General features: G+C 45.0%; 1 protein-coding gene across 9 annotated transcripts in view; it reads left to right on the plus strand.

Moving 5' to 3' along the window:
- The window catches only part of CHD2 (chromodomain helicase DNA binding protein 2), a 106,383-nt gene that overhangs the window by 30,291 nt on the left and 56,706 nt on the right, over positions 1 to 19,386 (plus strand). For 7 of the 9 annotated variants that reach the window (XM_075897008.2, XM_075897011.2, XM_075897012.2 and 4 more), the window contains 2 exons: positions 7,444 to 7,675; positions 11,707 to 11,793. In XM_075897008.2, the coding sequence (XP_075753123.2) occupies positions 7,444 to 7,675; positions 11,707 to 11,793 (319 nt within the window). Of the gene's footprint in view, positions 1 to 7,443; positions 7,676 to 11,706; positions 11,794 to 12,846; positions 12,970 to 19,386 lie in introns of those variants that run through there. The other 2 variants (XM_075897009.2, XM_075897007.2) reach the window with 2 other exon arrangements.

Genomic DNA, 19,386 nt, shown 5'->3' on the forward strand with positions numbered 1-19,386 from the left:
TCCAGGAATCATAATGCCCAATGTTTTGCTACTGTCTACCAAATAGTTGTGTAACCCATTTTCTGTTGAATGGTGCATAGTCAGGGTAATAGCCTACTGCTTTTAGCAGTTACACAGTTAGCTCAAATAGAGAGGTCTGTGGTGTGATCTTGGATTTAAACATTACTGATGTGGGGAAACAATATGATTTTATGTGATAGAATCTTACCAGTTTGCTTTCTATAAAACCTAGGAAATGACATGCAAAAACTTAAGTGATAAAGTTGACCACTCACATGTTAGGAAATGCTAGAACTAAGGTTGCATGGGGGAGACTTAATTTGACTCCCTTGTGTATGCTGATAGTAAGACTTCCTTTGTCCTTTTACTTGCTGCTAGGAAGAAAAATGTCCTAGCAGTAGAAATAAATCCATAATTTAGTTAGCAAAGCTGAGCAGAGGAAGTAAGCAGGAAGGAGCATTAAGGGTGTCAGAAGCTATGGAAGTATTAATGGAGTTCTAGCTAGGGATGTTAGCGTGTACAATTAACCGATAAGCCTGGGCTCATTGGTAAAACCTAACGGTTGCTCCCCCTCCCCCGCCTTTGTATCATAGGCAGCAAGGGGAAGGGAGAGGTGGGAAAGCCCACAGAGACAGCAGCTTTCGCCTGCCCACCCTTTCCCCCATGCACTGATGCCTCTGTATAAGAGGCAGCAGTGCAGTGAGCTGGCTCCTGCGGAGCCGCCTGTCCTCCCCCTCCCCTGATAGAGAGGCAGCAGCACGGAGGTGGGGCAAGCAGGTGGGAGCCAGTACATGTGGGAAGCTGGCTTTCAAGCTGGCTCCCTGTGTGTACTGGCTCCTATGGAGTCTCTTGTCCTCTGTGCTGCTGCCTCTTTATCAGAGGCTGCAGAGGATGGGGAAGCAGGAGCAAATAAGAACGGCCGTACTGGGTCAGACCAAAGGTCCTTCTAGTCCAGTATCCTGTCTGCCGACAAACAGAGGCCAAGGACACTATTTTATCCCCTGGCTTATGGACCTAACCTCCATGAAATTATCTAGCTTCTCTTTAAACTCTATTATAGTTCTAGCCTTCACAGCCTCCTTTGGCAAGGAGTTCCACAGGTTGACTACACAGCTTAAGACGGCTCCCCATGAGCACTGGCTTTTGCCTGAACCTGTATGTAAATGTATGATGGCTAAAAAAAAATTCAACAGTTACATGTTTAAACAAATGTTTTTTAACATCCCTTGTAGCCCTGTTGGTCCTAGGATATTGGAGAGAGAAACTCGGTGAGGTACTACATGGTTGTTGCTTTTTAATAGGACCAGTTTCTTTTGATAGAGTAGCTTTTGATGCTTAGACCTGGAGAAGATCTCTGTTTTGGTTGAAAGCTTGTCTCTCACCAGCAGAAGTTAGGTGAGGTGCTATTGGACCATCTTGTGTCTCTAGAAGTACAGTACTAAATTATGATTATTTAACCCTATCCTCAAATAAATCCACTATGTCCCTCTTCGCATCCAATTCAAAATGATTTTATTTAGAAAGCCTTTCACATGGTATCTCTAGATTGCCCAGCGGAGCAGCATTATTTTCTCTCTTTAACGTATGCCTGTTGTCCTGTCAGTACCTCTGATAGTATGACCTGGCCTGTGACTTCCTAAGCCAGTGACAAAGCAGTTATTCAATGTGCTGTGTTATCTAGAATGATGAAGACCATCAGCAAACTATGAACCTGAGCTGTGGTCTGAGTCTGCAATGCATTAGAAACACTTGTGTTGGGAAATATGACCTAGAAGATCTACCTGGCCTTGCTTGGGTACTTAATTTTTTGGTTTTTTGAAAATAAAATGGAAATGTCCATGCTCTGGGGTGGGGCTGGGGGATGAGGAGTTCAGCATGCAGGCTGCCCCAGGGAGAGAGGACTATCCCAGCCCTCTGTTACTGCAGCAGCTTGAGGCCCAGTGAGGTGTGCCTCTCCATGACCGCTGCAGCTCCAGCGGGCACAGCTGGGGGAGGCCTCATCGGGAGGGTGCCTGTCCTCCTGCTGGGTCAGGTTCAGGTTCTTTGCCCCCTGTGTTCCCCAGCCAGAGTGAGGAATGCAGCAAACTGTGCATTTCCTCTTCGTTCTGTGACAAAAGGGTGTGTGTGAGTGAGAGATCTTCAGCCCTCTTAAAGGGTTCCTGAGGCATGGAGTCTTGGGGCTTGAGCAGTCTTGGATGTGGGTTGGGCAGAGGAGTATGCCCCAGCCAGCCCCTATCACCTGCCTGATGATTTTGCTTCTTATTAAACCATACAGAAAAGAAACAATCCCATTCCAGGCATAACCATACCCTTATCTTGCTTTAAGTTACAAGTGGAAGCTGTATACCAAATCTGGGGTCCTACCTCTTACTGTCCAGGAGAAGTTCTTAAGCAAATGGACACACAGACCAGATCTCTCATATGTAATAGATTTCAGTGTGTGTTACATTAGATGCCCAGTCATCCTGATTTAAATGTCAACATTTATTTTACTTCAGCTGATCAAAACATGGCAGAAAAGTGAGGTGGTGGGAGGTGATAGAATTGTGAGCAGCATCTTATTTTGGTCTCACAGATGGGGGATGCATGAAAAATACTCCCAAGTTAATTTTTTTCTCATCTGACATATGAAGCCAAAAAGCCAGAGAGGAGGACTGGAGCCGAAGGGACATCTGGTCTCCACTCAAGAGCCAGTCCGACAGAGGCTAGTCTAAACTCCATTCCAACCAGTTTCTACCAACTCCCTTGCTCAGGACAGGAGGGCCTGCTGTGCCCTGGTGGTTGGTATGAGGCCATGTGACTTTTCTGGCTGAAGTAACTGGTGCTCATCCCTTACTGGGAGCTGTTTGCACACTAAGGCAGTCATTGTTTACTGCATTGTTTATACTTGTGGGAGGAGTGTCCACTACCACCCTGTATGCTGGGCTGCAGTGCCTGGAGTGGGGATTCGGGCTCAGTCCCATGGGACAGAAGCTGCCACTGTGGGGAGGCCCACTGTCCATCCCCTCTCTGTTGCACTTTTATTTGTTTGGAAGAGGAAGGCCTCAGTTTCAGATTTTGCCCTAGATATCCCCCAAAACCTCTTTGTGGCCCTCTGAAAACATCTCTCTAATCTTTACGTTCTAGTACATCATGCAAAAAAAATTTGGAGTGTAATTTATATGAAAAAGTTTACAAAATTGAGTCCTATTGCCCAGCTGTAAAATGCTAGAGCAGTCGTTAGGGCATCCAAGCTTGCTACATATTTGTTGTAAACTTCTTAAAAAGCATGGTTGCAAAAAGATGACCCAGTGGGATCCTAGAGTTGTTACTAAGCTAGTTCTTTCTCGAACACAAATAGGATTATTTCCTTTTATTCTTCAGCTATGGGTGAATTTTTCCCAGGTCAGAAATATCTGCCTCATGAGGAAAGAGTTGCAGACCAGGATACAAATGGACACGGGGAATCATCTTTTCTGGGTCCTGGTGGATCTAAATTCATAAGACACATTTATTTACCCATAAAGAGGCCAACCCAACTTGTACTTAGCTCAGTAGGTAAACTTAAAAAACAAGGAGTAATCCTGTACCATCTTAGTGTACGTCTGTCTACACTGCAACACCATTTTGAAATAACTAGCACTATTCCAAAATAACTTTGTCTGCGTTTACACAGCAGGCAGTTATTTCGAAATACAGGCAGTCCCCGGGTTACGTACAAGATAGGGACTGTAGGTTTGTTCTTAAGTTGAATTTGTATGTAAGTCGGAACTGGTACATATTGTATGGGAAACTCTGGTCAAACATTTCTCCAGAGCTCAGTTTTATTCTCCCACCCCTCACTTCCCTCAGTCCTTTATTCTCAAGCTGAGGTGTCTGCTGAGAAAAGCCGCTCCGCATCTCCCTGGTCTGCTGGGGGCGGCGCTAGCTTCGCATCTCCCTGGTCTGCTGGGGGGAAGCAGCTAGTGCGGGGTTGCCTCACCCCGTTTGTAAGTAGGGATCTGATGTAAGTCGGATCCATGTAACCTGGGGACTGCCTGTAGTGTCAAAATACTGTCAAGATGGAGAACTTCTTACTCCAACTCCTGTAACCCTCATTGTATGAGGAATAAGGGAAGTCAGAGGAAGAGTGCTCTATATCGAAATAAGTGCTGTGTAGACACTACACTCCCTATTTCGAAATAAGCTACGCAATTGACGTAGCTCAATTTGCGTAGCTTATTTCGAGTTAAGCCCTGCAGTGTAGAGTAACAGAACCACTCGTTTTTTTAAAAAAAATTAAGTTACAGACTAACACAGCTATCCCTCTGAGACTATTTCAGTAGGTGTTTGTCATTTAACTTTAGTGGGTGTTGGGTTGGGCCCAAAGCGATTTCCACATATACACTACCTCATAGCATAGCTAAAAATAGCTTTGCTCTTGTGCCCAATTTTTGCATAAAAAAGTCTCTTTCTAAAGCATATGTTAATTGAGGAACTTTAATCTCCACATATATATAGCTCTAAGGGTTTAACAAAGTGTACATACACACCTGCAAACATGTATGGCCGATTCCTCTTTCTAAAGAAACAAGTTCTGAGATTTTACTATTCTTAACCCTTATTTGCATTATGGTGTTACCCACAATGTGTTAGATGTGGTCTCTGCCCCACAAGATGTCAGAACCTCGACAGACAAAGCAGGGAGGACTAAGACTTTTGTGTTTTTAAGTAAATATCAGCTATTCCACCTGGACCTCAACCAGCCATTATTGTTGACCTCAACCAGCGTGGAGGGTCAAAGGAGGGTCTGAGCTCCTAGACCCAGCACCAGCCAGAACTGAGCAGGGCTGCCTGCCCACCTCATTCCTAATACACTTTAAATACAGAGCCATAGCAGGGGTAGGTTGTAAACCTGGCATGAGCTAGAACTGAGCCGGGCTGCTGGCCAGCCTGCTAAAAAATTTACTAGCAAGGGTCGGTGAGGGAAATGCATGTAGTCTATAGTATTAATCAATAAGCTTTTGCTTATGGGTTAATTGACTCTACTTTTACATCCCTAATGCAGACCAGCTGAGGAGCTTGGCCAACAGAGAATGGGGACACAAACTTGAATTACAGCTCCTCCTGCAAAGTGCAATGTTGTATTCCCAATTAGAAATGTTTTACTCTGAGTGTTTAGTTTTTGACTAAAAATTCTAAATTTCCACAGAAAGCAAGTACTTTTCTTGAAACATTTAGACATTGAAACTTCAATTTTCCCACAAGAAACAGCTTCAGCAGAACATTTTCAACCAGCACTCCCTAGTTGCTAATAAGAGGGTCTAGAGTGGGCTATTCTTAAATGAAAGAGGAGAGAGTGTGACCTTAGGGGTGAATATAGTTAGGGCATTTAATATCTGAGAGAGGACACAAAGATTGCTGTAAGAGAAGTGAACAAATGCTGGTTGAAGGGAAAATAAAGATGGTGTTATGGAGAGGGAGAGGACCAACATGAAAAGAGCTGAGCCAGTAAACAGGCCTGGGCAAAGATGGGGGAGAGCGTAGAACGTGGTGGTGAAGACAAGAAACTTGAATTTGAGGTGATGGAAGAATGGAAGACAGTGGAAGGATTCAGAGAAGTGTGACACGTTTGAGTGCAGGCAGGTAAAATGACCTTAGCAAGGGCTGCATTTTGTATGGACTAGAATTGGGGGCCCAAGCCATTAGAGTATTGGAGAAGCCAATTGACAAAGTGGCGTGTCTTGTTTTTTCCAGTTCTAGAACAGAGTTGGGGGAAGGGGTAATAGCTTCTGAGTTTAATATTCCTCCCACTTTTAAAGCCAAAGTGAAGAAGGTAAAGCAAACTTCTGTGAGCTCATCTTTAAACATTACTTAGAAGTTAATCATTTTTATTCCTCCAGGTTTTGAAATCTTCCCTCGTAGCTCATTTTTTTTCTTTTAATTTCAAATTCTTCCATTTTGGGACAGAAAACAAACCAGAAATTGCAAGAGCAGGGAAGACTGTAAGATGGTGGAAGATAAATGTTCTAAAATGGTGACTGGAAATCTGGCTGAGAGCCCAGAACCAGAGAAATTTCTGGAGCTGTTTTTCATACAGTGTTTCGCTGCTGCCCTCTGCTAGCTGTAGGAGAAAATACAGTTCTATTCTCCCATAATGATTTACATAGGCAATTTATTGGGATGTATTTATTCATGACTGGCTGGGGATGTAGTCTCTCTCTGGCTAGCAGACCTATATTTTCTATGAAAGAGATTTAGTTTTTACAAGGACTCATAAAACAATTCCTTTGAAAAACAGAACCCTCTTTATTTCTATATTTTAATCTTTTCTATTTATATGTGGAAAGATTTATGAATTCTATTTAATGTCACTGCTAGCTACTGTGCAAAATACACTGATTTCTATGTAATTTTATCATTTATATGGTATTCTTGCTTCTGCTCTTGTAAATTTTGCCATCTTTTAAAATGCATTGATGCTTCTTAAATGAATACGAACAAAAACTAGATGCATTTGTTCTTTTATAATTTTATAAAAGGGGGAAACACACACACGCACACACGCACACACGCACACACACACACACTCTCTCTCTCTCTCTCTCTCTCTCTTCCCCCCCCCACCCCCCTTCCCTCCCTCCCTCCACCAGAGCCCCATTCTCCTAGGTTGCTTATAAACAAAGAACAAAAAGATCATCCCTGTCTCATACAGTTTATAGTCTTTATTTTTACAATATTCTTTTTATTACATTGGAAGGCTACATATGAGGTGACCAGGTATCCAGTTTTTGACTGGAACACTAGTCAAGAAGGGATCCTAGCAGTTCTTAACTGACTCGACTGTTAAGTTTGGCTGACGGTACAGTGAGGATAGAGCAGGTTTCTCACCTGCCTTGGCTCTGCGTGACTCCTGGGAAGTAGTCAGCCGGTTTCTACAGCTCCTGGGCATACAGGGGATCAGAGAAGCTCTGTACACTGCCTCTGTTCTTAGCACCGGTCTGATCTGATATGGTCCTAATTTGGCTGCTAAATTGGAAAGGAATGGAGATATTCCAGAGCTCATGGCTAGACTAATTTTTAATCTGATGGTATGATCCATGGAGACTACATATCCCAGCATAACATGCTGCATCTTGCTGTGAACAGAACAAGTTCTTCCTTGAGATAACCTCATTGTGGCTCTTTCTGCAGCCCATCTTTGGTGCTTTTAGATGACCAGAGGTAGGTAATGGATAGTGTCATGAAGTCCGTCTGCTTCCTTATGTACCAAACATGCATCCTCTATTGAGAGATCAATTGCATCTGACTCTGATATAACAGCACAGAGTATTATTGTTAGGCAGGGCAATTTATACCCCTAGTTGACTTTTTAAAATGTGCTTAGTATTTACTGTACTTTGGATATAGTTAAGGTTTGCTCAGAGGTTATTTCTTAACTGTTGTAGAGCAGTTAAATTTAATTCCTTGTTTCTTTACCATTAGTCACTCAGCATCCGAAGAGGCCTCTGGCTCTGACTCTGCAAGCCAATCTGAAAGTGAGCAGGGGAGCGAACAAGGCAGTGAGCATGGCAGTGAGTCAAACAGCAGCTCCGAGTCCTCTGAAAGCCAGTCTGAATCTGGAAGTGAGTCAACAGGTTCGAAATCCCAGCAGATCCCACCTGAAACCAAAGAAAAACCAGCCAGCAAGAAGGAAAGGATAGCAGATGTAAAAAAGGTATCGTTCCTGTCACTAACTAGCCGCATGCATCTAACCAGGCCAGAATGAAGGACTAGAGAGCAGCACACTAGTGAAACTTTGCCAGCCTTCTCTAAACCAGCTAGGAAAAAGCCGCCTTCCTGGTGCTGGTTTCCTCGGGCACTTTGTCAGTCACTCCATGTACATCTCAGCCAGCTTGTGTAATATATGCAAACAGGAGAGTCTGTGTGACTGTTCATGTGTGACAGCTTGAGATTTACATTCTGCAGCTGGGATAGAAAAGTGACAGGGCTGACTAACAAAATGAAGGAAGCAGGCATGAATTGTCAGTAAAGAGGTTTCATTATTTCATCTGGTTCCCCTTCATGTATGTAAAAGTTGTAAAGCTTCCTAGTGGAATATGCTCAGAGATGGGAACCTGTGTCCAGTATTCTAGTCCCGAGGGAATTCTGCAATTTTATTATGGCTCCAAATACAACAATTGCAGAATTTCCCCAGGGCTAGTATTCGTAGATGCATGTTCTCCTCAGCTCACTATTTTAATTCCATCATTGTGGTTTTAAAAAGGAGGTAGCTTTCCTGTTGCCTGATTCCTCTGGATCCATAATACCTTTCCATAATGGACATCCCCCCCTCCCAGCTGATCTCTGTCAGGTGTAGCCAGCGTCTTTCTCCCATGTAGCCATATAGGAAGGGCTGGGTGATTGCGCTCACCCTGCTGTCGTTGTCGCTCCCTTCCTCCTCCCCCCGCCCGAAGTCAAAAACTCATGCTTGAACTAAGTTTTTGACCCTAGTGTCGGATACAGCCAGTACTGTAAAAACAACAGATTTATCTGAATTAACACTTTTAAAGTAATAATCTGACTATTTGCAGTCTCAATAGTCAAGTGCAATGGAGAGTGAATTGGGAAAAGAGAGTGAGAGTGTCTATTGGGGTGTGGAAACATGCAAATGCAGTAGAAAAGGAATCAGGTCAGACTAACTTGTCTATACTTTTTGTGCTATATGACTGTATTATTATTGCCATTTGTGGTTTGAAGTCCCAGATCACGAAGTCCAAATACAACACATTAATGTAAGTTCTTAGAGAAAGCTAGTTTGTTTTCTAGGTCTTGGGGAAGAACAGTGCCTGAAGTCTAAACCCTTCAAGTGACTAAACACTGAATTCTAATTGTACGTAACAGAAGTTCCATCTCAGCTCAGCCACTTGAGAACCATTATGCTGCCCACTCAGGATTTAGCTGAGCCTCACGTGTTAAGAGTGGGAAGGATGGATGGATTTTTAAGTCAGTAACAGTAACACAAAAACTTAACTCTGTTTTATTGTTGTTCAATGGGAGCCGAAAGAAGTTATCTCTTCCTTTATGAACTCTTAACAGCACATCTTTAGAAGATGAACATTAAAACAGCTCACAAAAAAACAGATCCATATGCAGGTTTCTAAATAACATAAACAAGACATTGAACAGGTTGGGGCCAATGTTCCCTTTAATCTTTTCCATTTAAGTGCAGATCTTTTTTTGTCCCATGTGCAGAATAAATATGTGCACTCAGGCATGTGCAAATGTGCACCTCCAGTAGAAACAAAAAATCTAGCTTTGGGCGCTCTTTTAATGATTTGGGCAGCGTTTGACTCTCCGAGTGGCTGCACAAGTGCATAGCTTACTGGGAACACTGGTGGAGCACTTCCAAATGACGAAGGTGCCCATCTTCCTGAACTCCTATAGCAGTAGACATTTTACTTCCTGCGTCCGTTGGGTTTAGCTGTTTGGGGCTATTGGAATTATATCCACTGGACCAGTCAGTGCAATGAATATTTATCATACTGTATTCATATTCCAGTGAGACTCCAATCAGAATTGGATCTATTGTGTTGGCATTGTGCAAACAGATGGAGGACTCAGCCCCTGCTCAGAAAACCTTACAATTTAAGGGAGAAAAGAGATTTGAATGGAAGGTGGTTTTTTTCTATCCGTAGGAAAGTAATTGAACAGGCTTCTGATTTATTTCTGTGTATGTGAATGTCCAATAGGTATATTTTCTACAAGAAACCTCTCCTTTGTATTGGTTCTTGATAACCCCTTGTAAATGTGACCATCCTGCATTCATCAGGCCTTCATTCTGCGTGCCATTTTTGTATCTGTTAGTGGATTTAGGTACCCTTCTCTTGCCAGTGCTTTTAAGGATACTTGTGGGATGGCAGTGAATATTTTTAGGAGACCATAACACAGGGATTAAGTCTTATGGGGGCAATAAGGAGTTGCCAAATTAGACTCAACAGGAGTATGTGAGCACTGGTAATGACATTGTTTTAAAAAAAATCCTCAGTCTTGAGGTTTGCCTCTGTCCTTTCTACTCTCAGCTGGCTTACCAATATTGTGTTCCATGTCATCCATGTATCTGTACATACCTCGCCCCTCAGGTTGTCGTTCATTTTAATTTCTCCCTTTAAGGGCCTGACTGCACAAGTATAACATCATGCTGTTGTAAGCAATTTGCAAAACTCTTATGTGATGGTTCTTGGAGCACTACCTGTATCAGTAACAGTTCTTGGCATCTGTTGCACTGTCTAGCCACAGTGCGTTCCAGGAACATGTGGTCATCTGACTTCACAAGGGGATATGTGCATAGAATAGCATCAGCACCGTATGGGACGGTGCATTTGGGGACATTCTTTGTCATAGTATGCTAAGAGAAGGGACTGGCCAGATAATTATGCAAGCATGATTGAGGGGGCGGGGGTTCTCATCTACATTCACACTAGTTACTGGAGGACAATTTGGCATCTTAGGTCTCTGGCAAGAGCAATACACCATTAGCTGCTATAGAGGACTACATTTTGTATGGATACAGCATCCAGAGCCAACCATGCTACTATCTGCTTACAAACTCAGTTTAAAGCTATATAGTGGGCTTTAGAGGCAGTCAGTAGTTTAATAAAATGTGATGAGCTGTCAAGGTAATGAACGTTACCTGCTCTCAGGCATTTAGAAGTCCAGCTGCTTTCTGTTAGCACAAACCTGTGAGAGTGGGTGGAATTCCTGTCTTGGCTGGAGTCCTGTTCAGTGAGCCCTTCAAGATCCAGTTAGTATCTAAATTGCAACACAACCCTACACAGATATGTTGCTGGCTGTTCAGTTAGCCCAGAGGGGTTTTCCCTAGGGGAGAAATTGGGACAGGTGCTTCTGGTCAGAGAGACTTGTCCTTTGGATTCTATAGAGAAGTGGTCCCCCACATTTTTCAGGGTCATGTGCCTCCTCCTTTCCAGGGGCCAGGATTTAGGGCCACAGCTCTGAGGGGAGGGTGGGGTGAGGAGGCAGACTCTGATGGTGGGGCAGAGCCGAGAATGGAGGGTAGTGGCTGGGACTTGGGAGCTCAGTTCACAGCTGATGAGGGGGCTGGAGCAGAACTGGATGCAGAGGAGGACTGGGGAGTGCTCCCTGCCTGACACCTTCCCAAACCCCACCTGGTGGTGGCTTGCCCAGGCCTGCTGCACCTCCCGGAATGTTTCTCCATGCCCCCACAGTTTGGGGATCTCTACTGTAAAGCCTCTTGCATGGGAAAGTATTGAGCATTGCCACAAGTCTAATGTAAATGGAGTGGGGGATTCTAAAAAGCTTTAAATAGCTCAAATAAATAGCTCAGTTCATTCATAGGAAAACAGGGTTGCTCCTTCTTTGGTTCCTTTTTTGTAGCAGGGACACTTGCAGAGACTGGGTATTGAAATACCTGTCCTTCTACCATATAAACAACCTTGTCATGCTTTGTAGCTAGGGGGAGGGACAATTCAATAGAATAAATATAGTGGGAGACTGCTGAAATTAAAAATGTTATAAACTCTGGCGAGGCATAGAGTCAAATGATCCATGATTCTTTCCGTCATATTTCATAAGTTTCCATAACTTACCTAACCATTCCCCACCCCCACCGAAAGCCCCATACTGGCGATGCCATTATTGTTTCATCAAAAGGTCACTCTTAAACTTATCTAAAATGATAGCAGTAATTGGGGGTGAAGCAGGCCTTCTGATGGTCTGTTTATTTTGCAGATGTGGGAAGAGTATCCTGATGTTTATGGGGTTAGGAGATCAAACCGAAGCAGACAAGAACCATCGCGATTTAATATAAAAGAAGAGGTAAGAAAAAGAAAAGATGAGATGAGGGAATATTTAAAATTAAAACAAACCCCACAAAAGAACAAAGGCTGTTCTGATATGTGTCACCTTTTAAACACTGAGTTCAAGGCAGATTTGTGCAAGCTGGATTTCACAAATTAAGGTCCCGATCCTGCAGTCAGATCCACTTGGACATTTGCTTGTGGAGTCACTGGACTCCGTGAGGGCATTAAGATGGAGCTGATTGCTGGAAGGGGGCTTGAGGAAAGACATACTCTGTTGTAGAAACATGGATCAGAAGAGAGGAAGTCCATGTAAAAACAGAAAGGAAACTTCCCAGAAACAACTTACAACAATAAAACCTTCTTTGCTCAATGTCCTCGAGTGGATTGCAGTGATCAGTGCGTGTGTGTGTGTGAGTTCAGCTTTATGAACCATCACTTTTTTTGGGTTAAGTATCAAAGAAAATCCTTTATATTTAAATTTAACGTGAGAGATAAAGAAACATCTGCTTATTAGACTCTGGCAGCTAGAACTTCAAATGATTCCAGCCATCGAAAAATACTATAGAAATGGAGAAATTAGCTGCTGTGCTTGTTTGTCTCCACAGTGCTTTTCATCTGCAGATCTCCAAAGAAGCTAAGCATCATTCTCCCTGTCTTATAGATGGGTAAACTGAAACACAAGAGAGGTTCAGGCTGAAATGTTCAAAGTTAGGGGGCCTAGAGTCAGCAGCCTGATTTTTCAGAGGGGCAAGGCACCTGTAGCCTTGGAAACTTCTGAAAATCAGGCTACTTTTGGGGAAGGTGCTTATGAGTTTAGACATGTAACACTTAGGTACCAAGGTTTGAAAATGTTGCCTACGTAACTTCCACAGTCATACAGTGAGTCAGAGAATACAACCCAGGTCTTCTGACTCCTAGTTTGGTTCCTTATGCACTGGATCATGTAATCTGCACCATGCAGCTAACCTCAGAAAATTCCAGACCCATGTGCTGAATGCCCAGAATAGCAGCAGCAGGTAAGAAGGACGTTTAGCACATAATTGACTTAGCTTTTGTTTTCCTTTTCAAGTTCCGCAAAATCCAGACTCGCTGGCTGCCTCTCTGTGCGATGCCCCCAGCATGCACTATGCTGGTGATGTCACACCCATCACAGATCTCCACTGCAGACCCGAGTGCCCTGTAGGGGGCTCAGGTAAGTCCCGTCCTTTTTTGTTTTACAATATTACGTGGTTTTGCAAATGTTGTTTCCTTTTCCAATACCTTGACTCCTTACTCTTTAAGGTACCATTCAAAAAGAGAAATCCAAGATGTAAAAACTTTGCTATACCACACAATATTGTAAAAAACAAAAAAAACCAAAAGCCTTCAGCCTCCCTTTCACAAAAATCCCCTGAAAGAATTCTGATCAAATGCAAATCCATATTTTCCCCTCAAAGCAGGGCCATCTGGTTCCTGTAGAGCGACTCCCATCTGCAGCAGAGTCTGATGAGGGTGTGACATGGTCACTAGCACAGCATCGGGGCTTCACAATGAGGAGGAGACGGAAAGTCTTGATTTTTGGAGACATAAAAATTAAGGGGGGTGGGGAAGATAGTTTATTTACCACATGGTGCTGAGCATCCTACTCTCCCACTGAAGTCATTGGGAGCTCTAGGGACTGCACCTTGTATGTGCTTTTTACTTTGCAGGGTCAAGCCCATCTTCAATAATGTGCGCTGCCCACTTGCTATTTGGGGCTTCCAGCACAATGTAAAGGAGCTTTTTATTTGCATTCTTTCCTAAAGTGTTGGTGTGACTCTATGCAAAGCATTGATCAGGCAGCACTGCAGGCTCAAATCCTTTCACCGCAGAACAAGAACAGCCCAGGCAGCAGTGCTAGAAGCTTCCCCATGTGCTTGCCCCACTGGGTCTCTTCTGGGATCCTTTTCTGGTTGAGAGGACAGTTCAGTCTCTAGGGACTATTCAGTTGTAGGTGTGTCTGCTGAGACTGTCAGTTTGGGCAGGGTTGTTTTTGTGCTGTGAACATCTGTCCTCTGGGAACTGGACTGAGACCATAAGTCACCAAGCAGCCATCGGAGATGGGTAATGCTGACCCAGGATAGAAGATCGGGAAGTGAAAGACAAATTTTGTATGTTTGTTAAATAGCTTTGCAGAAAACTTTTACTAAAACATCGAGGAACTAGAGACTTTTGAAACTGCTTGACTGTGCACGGCAAGAACCACACTCATCGATGTATTGCATTTTGTACTTAACAGAACAACAAGTCATCCTAGCGGGAAGTGAGAATTTCACGGCGGGTGCCCTTTGAGAATATTCTAAGGCATTTAGTAAATCAATAGGGGCTAACAGGCATAACTCTTTTGTGGTAAGAAAGTATCTGATGGTTGGAATGGGTAGAGGCTTGCAAAGCTGAGCAGTGTCAGTGCCCCTGTCATGCAGAGGCGTCTTTCACTACCAGGCTACATACATTCTTTAATTATTTTAAAAAATTCTTGGACTTATTTTAGCGTTTAAGATTTAAATACTTCTATTAACAGCCAGTGGAATATTTTATCAAGCAGGAAAAAAATTAACCTTTTCATCACCCTAGATTCTTCAGCATTTTGAGAGCAGCATAAAAAGACAGTTGCAGCAAAACTAGATGATTTCCGAACGTGGGAGATGTAGGAAGTCTGAATGACATTCAGCTGTATAGAGCATTATCGCTGTTCGTTGGTTGTTAAATTCTTATAATGTATTTGGGCCTGTAAAGACTCAAGATGAACAAATCCTTGTCTTGAAAGGTTGCCATCTAAAATATGATCTGCAGTAGTTACCTGGCTTTATGATTCTGGGAGGTAAGCCAAAGACACTGTCATGGGCCATGCCCAGCTGCATGGTTATAAGTATTTTATTCTGTGGGCTGTCAGGAAGGGCTCCATTGTCCACAGATGGTCCACAGGACCAACTCTTTAGAGCTACTGATCTGTAATCCTCAGCATAGGAAAGTGAGAATACAATATGACTATTTTTTGGATAGTATTTATACAAACGTTAAGTCTCAAAAGACATTAAAGTTTTATAACATAGAGATTTAAATGTTAGCAAAGAGAGAGAGAGGAATTTACAAGTCTGTGAGATGGAAAGTCAGTGAGGGCCTTTTCTAACCCAAACTCCCCAGGACTAGAATCTGAAAGAATGAATTGAGCCTGTTTTGTTCATAAAGCACAAAAAAAAAAAAATATGGTGAGGAAGATAAAACCTGGGGGGAGAAATTGAAGCATGTTTTAAATGGTTGAGTAAGGCAGAAAAGCAGCTAACAAAGGGCATGAATCTATCCTATATCTAGCCTATACATGTTTTACCCAAGCCTTGTTCCTGGCAGAATAATAGAGAAAAGAGAAGTAGGAGTAGGTCATCCAGCCCATCTTCCTGCTGTGATAGGCCTGAAAGTAGAGATGTAAGAGTTTAACTGGCTAACATTAATGGTTACATTTTAACCAGGGTCCTGGATGCCTCCCCCCCGCACCCCATTGCCTGAGGCCTTAGCTGCCTGCCCAGAATCCCTCCAGGCTACTGGCCCCATGCCTGGGATTCTGCTACCTCCTGGCATCCCTGTGCATCTGGCATTTCAGCTGCTGCCCCGTATCCTAGTACACTAGGGTCTGTCCCTGCTGCCAGCCCCATACTGAGACCCTAAATGCGTTGGGATGCCATGCAGCAGCAGCGCCCCAGGTGTGGTGTTCTTCTACTACACTAGCAACCGCGACTGCAGGCATATGACCGGCAGACAGGTTGCTGGGTAAGCTGGAATGCTGACACAGTGACAGAGAAATCCCGGACTTAGGGACAGCAATGGGGTCTTCAGGGGTGGGGTCAGCAACAGAACTCCATTGTAAAATGTGGGGATGCCTCAGCATCCCCTGCACTGTTAGTTCCCTGGGTAATATTTGACGGTATAACCAATAAAAATGTTAGTTGGTTACACAGTTATGCTGTTACACTTCCTCCTTCAAGTGTTTATTCATATCAATTCCAGTTAGGTGTGTGCGTGCTGTGTGCATGGCTGTTAGAAGTTTTATCTTGCAGTGACCTGTCAAGTTGGCTGTGGAGCCCCTTGGAGCAGCACCAGAATGATGCTCTAGATATGACCCCGCCAACACAACCCTCTGTCAGTTCTTGCTCACCCTCAGTGACAGTTGTTGGAACAGCGGCTGTCTTGTTTAGCGAGTGCACTCCTCGTCCCTAGACGTGGTTTCTGTTGCTGTAGTCAGTTGATTCCTTTAGTGGTAGCTTTTGTAGAAGTGGTTGTGAGGGGGTCTTACCCCTTTCCCCCCACGTTCCCTCTTGCCCAAGTCTCAGGGATTCAAGCCCTGCAGTTCCTGCTCAGAATCTATGCTCATGGGCCGCCCCCTACGCTGTGTTAGGTGTCTGGGGGAGGCTCACCAGTCTGAAAAGTGCATGATCTGCAAGAGTTTGAAGCCCCGGACCAGAAAGGCCTTCCTGAGCCTCTGTCGGGAGACTGTCTGCTGACATGTGGGCTTAGGACCCTCCAGCAAGCCCCCATCTTTCTGCACTCCCTGATACTGCTGCTGGAGGACGTGGCAGTGCCCTCTTCCCCTGATACTTTTGGGGCTACCAGGGGCCTCATTGAACTGATGTTGCAGAAGTCTCCCACTGTACAGGAGAAACTACTGCTTCCATATAGCCAGGCACCATCCACAGGCAAGCCAGCAGTGTTGGGACCATCAGCATCCTGACCTGTTAGCCAGTGTCCTGGCATTGCTCCGTGAGTACCACTGGACTGACTCATAGCTCTGGGCTGACGTGTGGTACTGGCCCCACAGTCCTGATCCTTGGAACCACGTACGCTCAAGGGGCTCCTTGAACAGCAGATCCTGGTCTCGCTCGAGGTTCAGATTCTGATCCCTGAGCTCATGGCCTTCATATTCATGGCCTTGTTCTCCGTGATGCTCCGGGGACTGCTCTCTCTATGCCCGCCATCTGTACTTGCGACCTTTCTCCTGTGCTTGGCATCACTCCATCTCCTGGTATCAGTCTGATGCAAGACTGTGGGTGGCTCGAGGGCATCACTCTTCGCCTTCGCACAGATTCTGATTGTGGTATCAATCACTGGCCAGCTGACGCTCTGCGTCTTTACAGGGCTGTTTGCTAGTGCCTTATGTGCTCCATTCCACCTTGGCCGTCTCGCTCAGGATCGCCCTCCTCACAGTCCAGGGGTCCCTGGGGCCTCTTGACAGATCTGGAGCTAGGTTGACAAGAGCTGAGCAAGATGCTGCAGCGCCCCAGTGGCCACCTTGGTGGCATTTCTGGGCCCCCTGGGCTACCCATCAAGCTTACGGTGCCGTGCTTAAGAGTCGCCCATCAGAGAAAGCGGAGCCCCATGTCTGTGAGGTGACAGCCACCCCCCATCTTCAGTTCGCATGTGAACCAGGGCCAACAGCACCTGCCCTGATGCCTGTTGCTGCTCCTGCAGCCCAAGATGCCCCCACCCCACAGGAGGAACTTGGTCCCACCAGCGACCTCATCCTCATCCCCATGATGAGGTGAGGGGCAGGCACTTCTGTGTAGAGGTGCACTCCAGGACCACCTCTGTTGGGTGGCTAAAAGCATGAACTTTCAGGTAGAGGGGGTCATGGAACAGAGGTCCTTATGGTTGATGTTTTGGCACCAGAAGTCCCTCCAGGATGTCATTGCCAATAATTAAGACCATCCAAGCCAATGCTAAGGCCATCTGGCAAACACATATGGCCAAGGGGATGGAGCAAAAATACCTCAGACCCACAGACTTGTTCACTCACTCTCATCTGTGCTTGCTGGTGGTTGAGGCAAGTGAACAAAAAGGAAAGGCAAGGTCACCAGGCCCCGGCAAGGTCTCACAACATCGTCACTCAAGTTCCGTCTGACAGCCGTTTCAGCTTTTCAGTGGGGTGAGTCCAGTTGTTTGGTGTTTGCCAGTCCCATTGTCAGGCGCTTCCTGAAAGAGCTGGAGGGGCTACACCCTCCGCTAAGACAGCTGACCTTGATGTTGGACTTTCACCTGGTCCATTCACGCATCACAGGGCCTCCCTTTGAGCCTGTAGTGATCTGTTTACTCTCCTGTACTTTTCGTGGAAAGTGGCCTTTCTAGTGGCTATCACCTCAGCTAGAGCTATATCGGACCTGTGGGCTCTGACTTTGGAGCCACCGTACACCATCTTCCATAAAGACAAAGTTCAATTTAGACTGTATCTGGCCTTCCTGCCAAAGGCGGTGTCTCACTTCCATACCAGTCAGGACATCTTTTTGCCTGTGTTTTATCCAAAGCCTCACAACAACTCATATGAGCAGAGGCTGCACTCTCTGGATGTCAGAAGAGCATTTGCTTTCTACGCTGACTGCACAGTCTTTCAGAAAGTCAACTCAGCTGTTTGTTGTGGGAGCGGAAGGAATGAAGGGGATCCTGGTCTCTTTGCAGCGAATATCCTCTTGTATCTGCACAATGCTACAGTCTATCCAAAGCCCTTCCACCTAGCATCATGGCACACTCTGCAAGGGCCCAGGCCTTGTCGGCTGCGTTTCTGGCTTAGATGACTCTTCAGAAGACGAGCAGAACACCAACACAGTCTTCTGTACACACATTTATATGGCACGGTGCCATCAAGCCAGAGAGGATGCTACAGTGCAGTGCTATGGTCAGCAATTCCTTGACTCAAACCCCACCTCCTAGGTAAGGCTTGGGAGTTACCTACCTGTAGTTGATATGAACAAGCCCTTGAAGAAGACTTTCTTATAGCTGTTCTTCAAGATGTGTAGTTCATACCTATTTCACACCCACCCACCTTCCCCTCTATTAGAGTAGCCAGAAAGAAGGAACTGAAGGAGGGTCAGGTTGGCAGGACCATATATAGAGCACCATACCGGTACCACTCCAAGAGGCTCCACAGCTGAGCGGATGAGTAGCTGCTAGGGAAAATGTCTAACAGCTTGTGTGCCAAACTGGAATGGATATGAACAACACATCTTCCAAAGAACAACGGTTACGAGAAGGTGAGTAACCATCTTTTATTGATATCCCTATCTGAAAGCAATGGTGGATTCTGTTTAAATGCTGCCTCAGTGATACAGTGTTTATCAGCCTGGTTTACCAGATTAGGTTTTTTCTTTTTTTTTTTCCAAGTTAGAATGCACTGTTCATGGGTTCAGAATAGGGATGTAAGTGACTACTTGAGTAGACGAGTCGGTACTCAACTAGTTGCCCCTCCCCCCGCCTTTGCTGCCATCAGAGGCACCAAGAGGTGGAGCAGGAGCCAGTGCTGGGGGGAGCCAACTTAAAAGCCGGTTACCCTCAGCACCGTCTTTTCAGGGGAGCAAAGGAGGCCACACGCAGAGCAGATGCGAGCCAGGATAGCTGAGTCTTGGCTCGTGCCTGGTCCTCCGCTGAGGCTCTGCCTTTTAAATGTAGTAATAGCTGGGTGGCAGAGCCTCAGTGGGGTTAGCTCTCAGCCTGAAAACTAACCCTGCTGTGGTTCTGCAGTTTCCCCCCTTATTGATTATTTGAGTAGTCAGTGGACATTCCATTGACTACTCGATTAGCTGATTAAACGTAATTTAACGTCCTTAGTTCA

This window comes from Pelodiscus sinensis, chromosome 14, assembly GCF_052426305.1.
Source record: "Pelodiscus sinensis isolate ZL-2025 chromosome 14, ASM5242630v1, whole genome shotgun sequence".
NCBI lineage: Eukaryota > Metazoa > Chordata > Testudines > Trionychidae > Pelodiscus > Pelodiscus sinensis.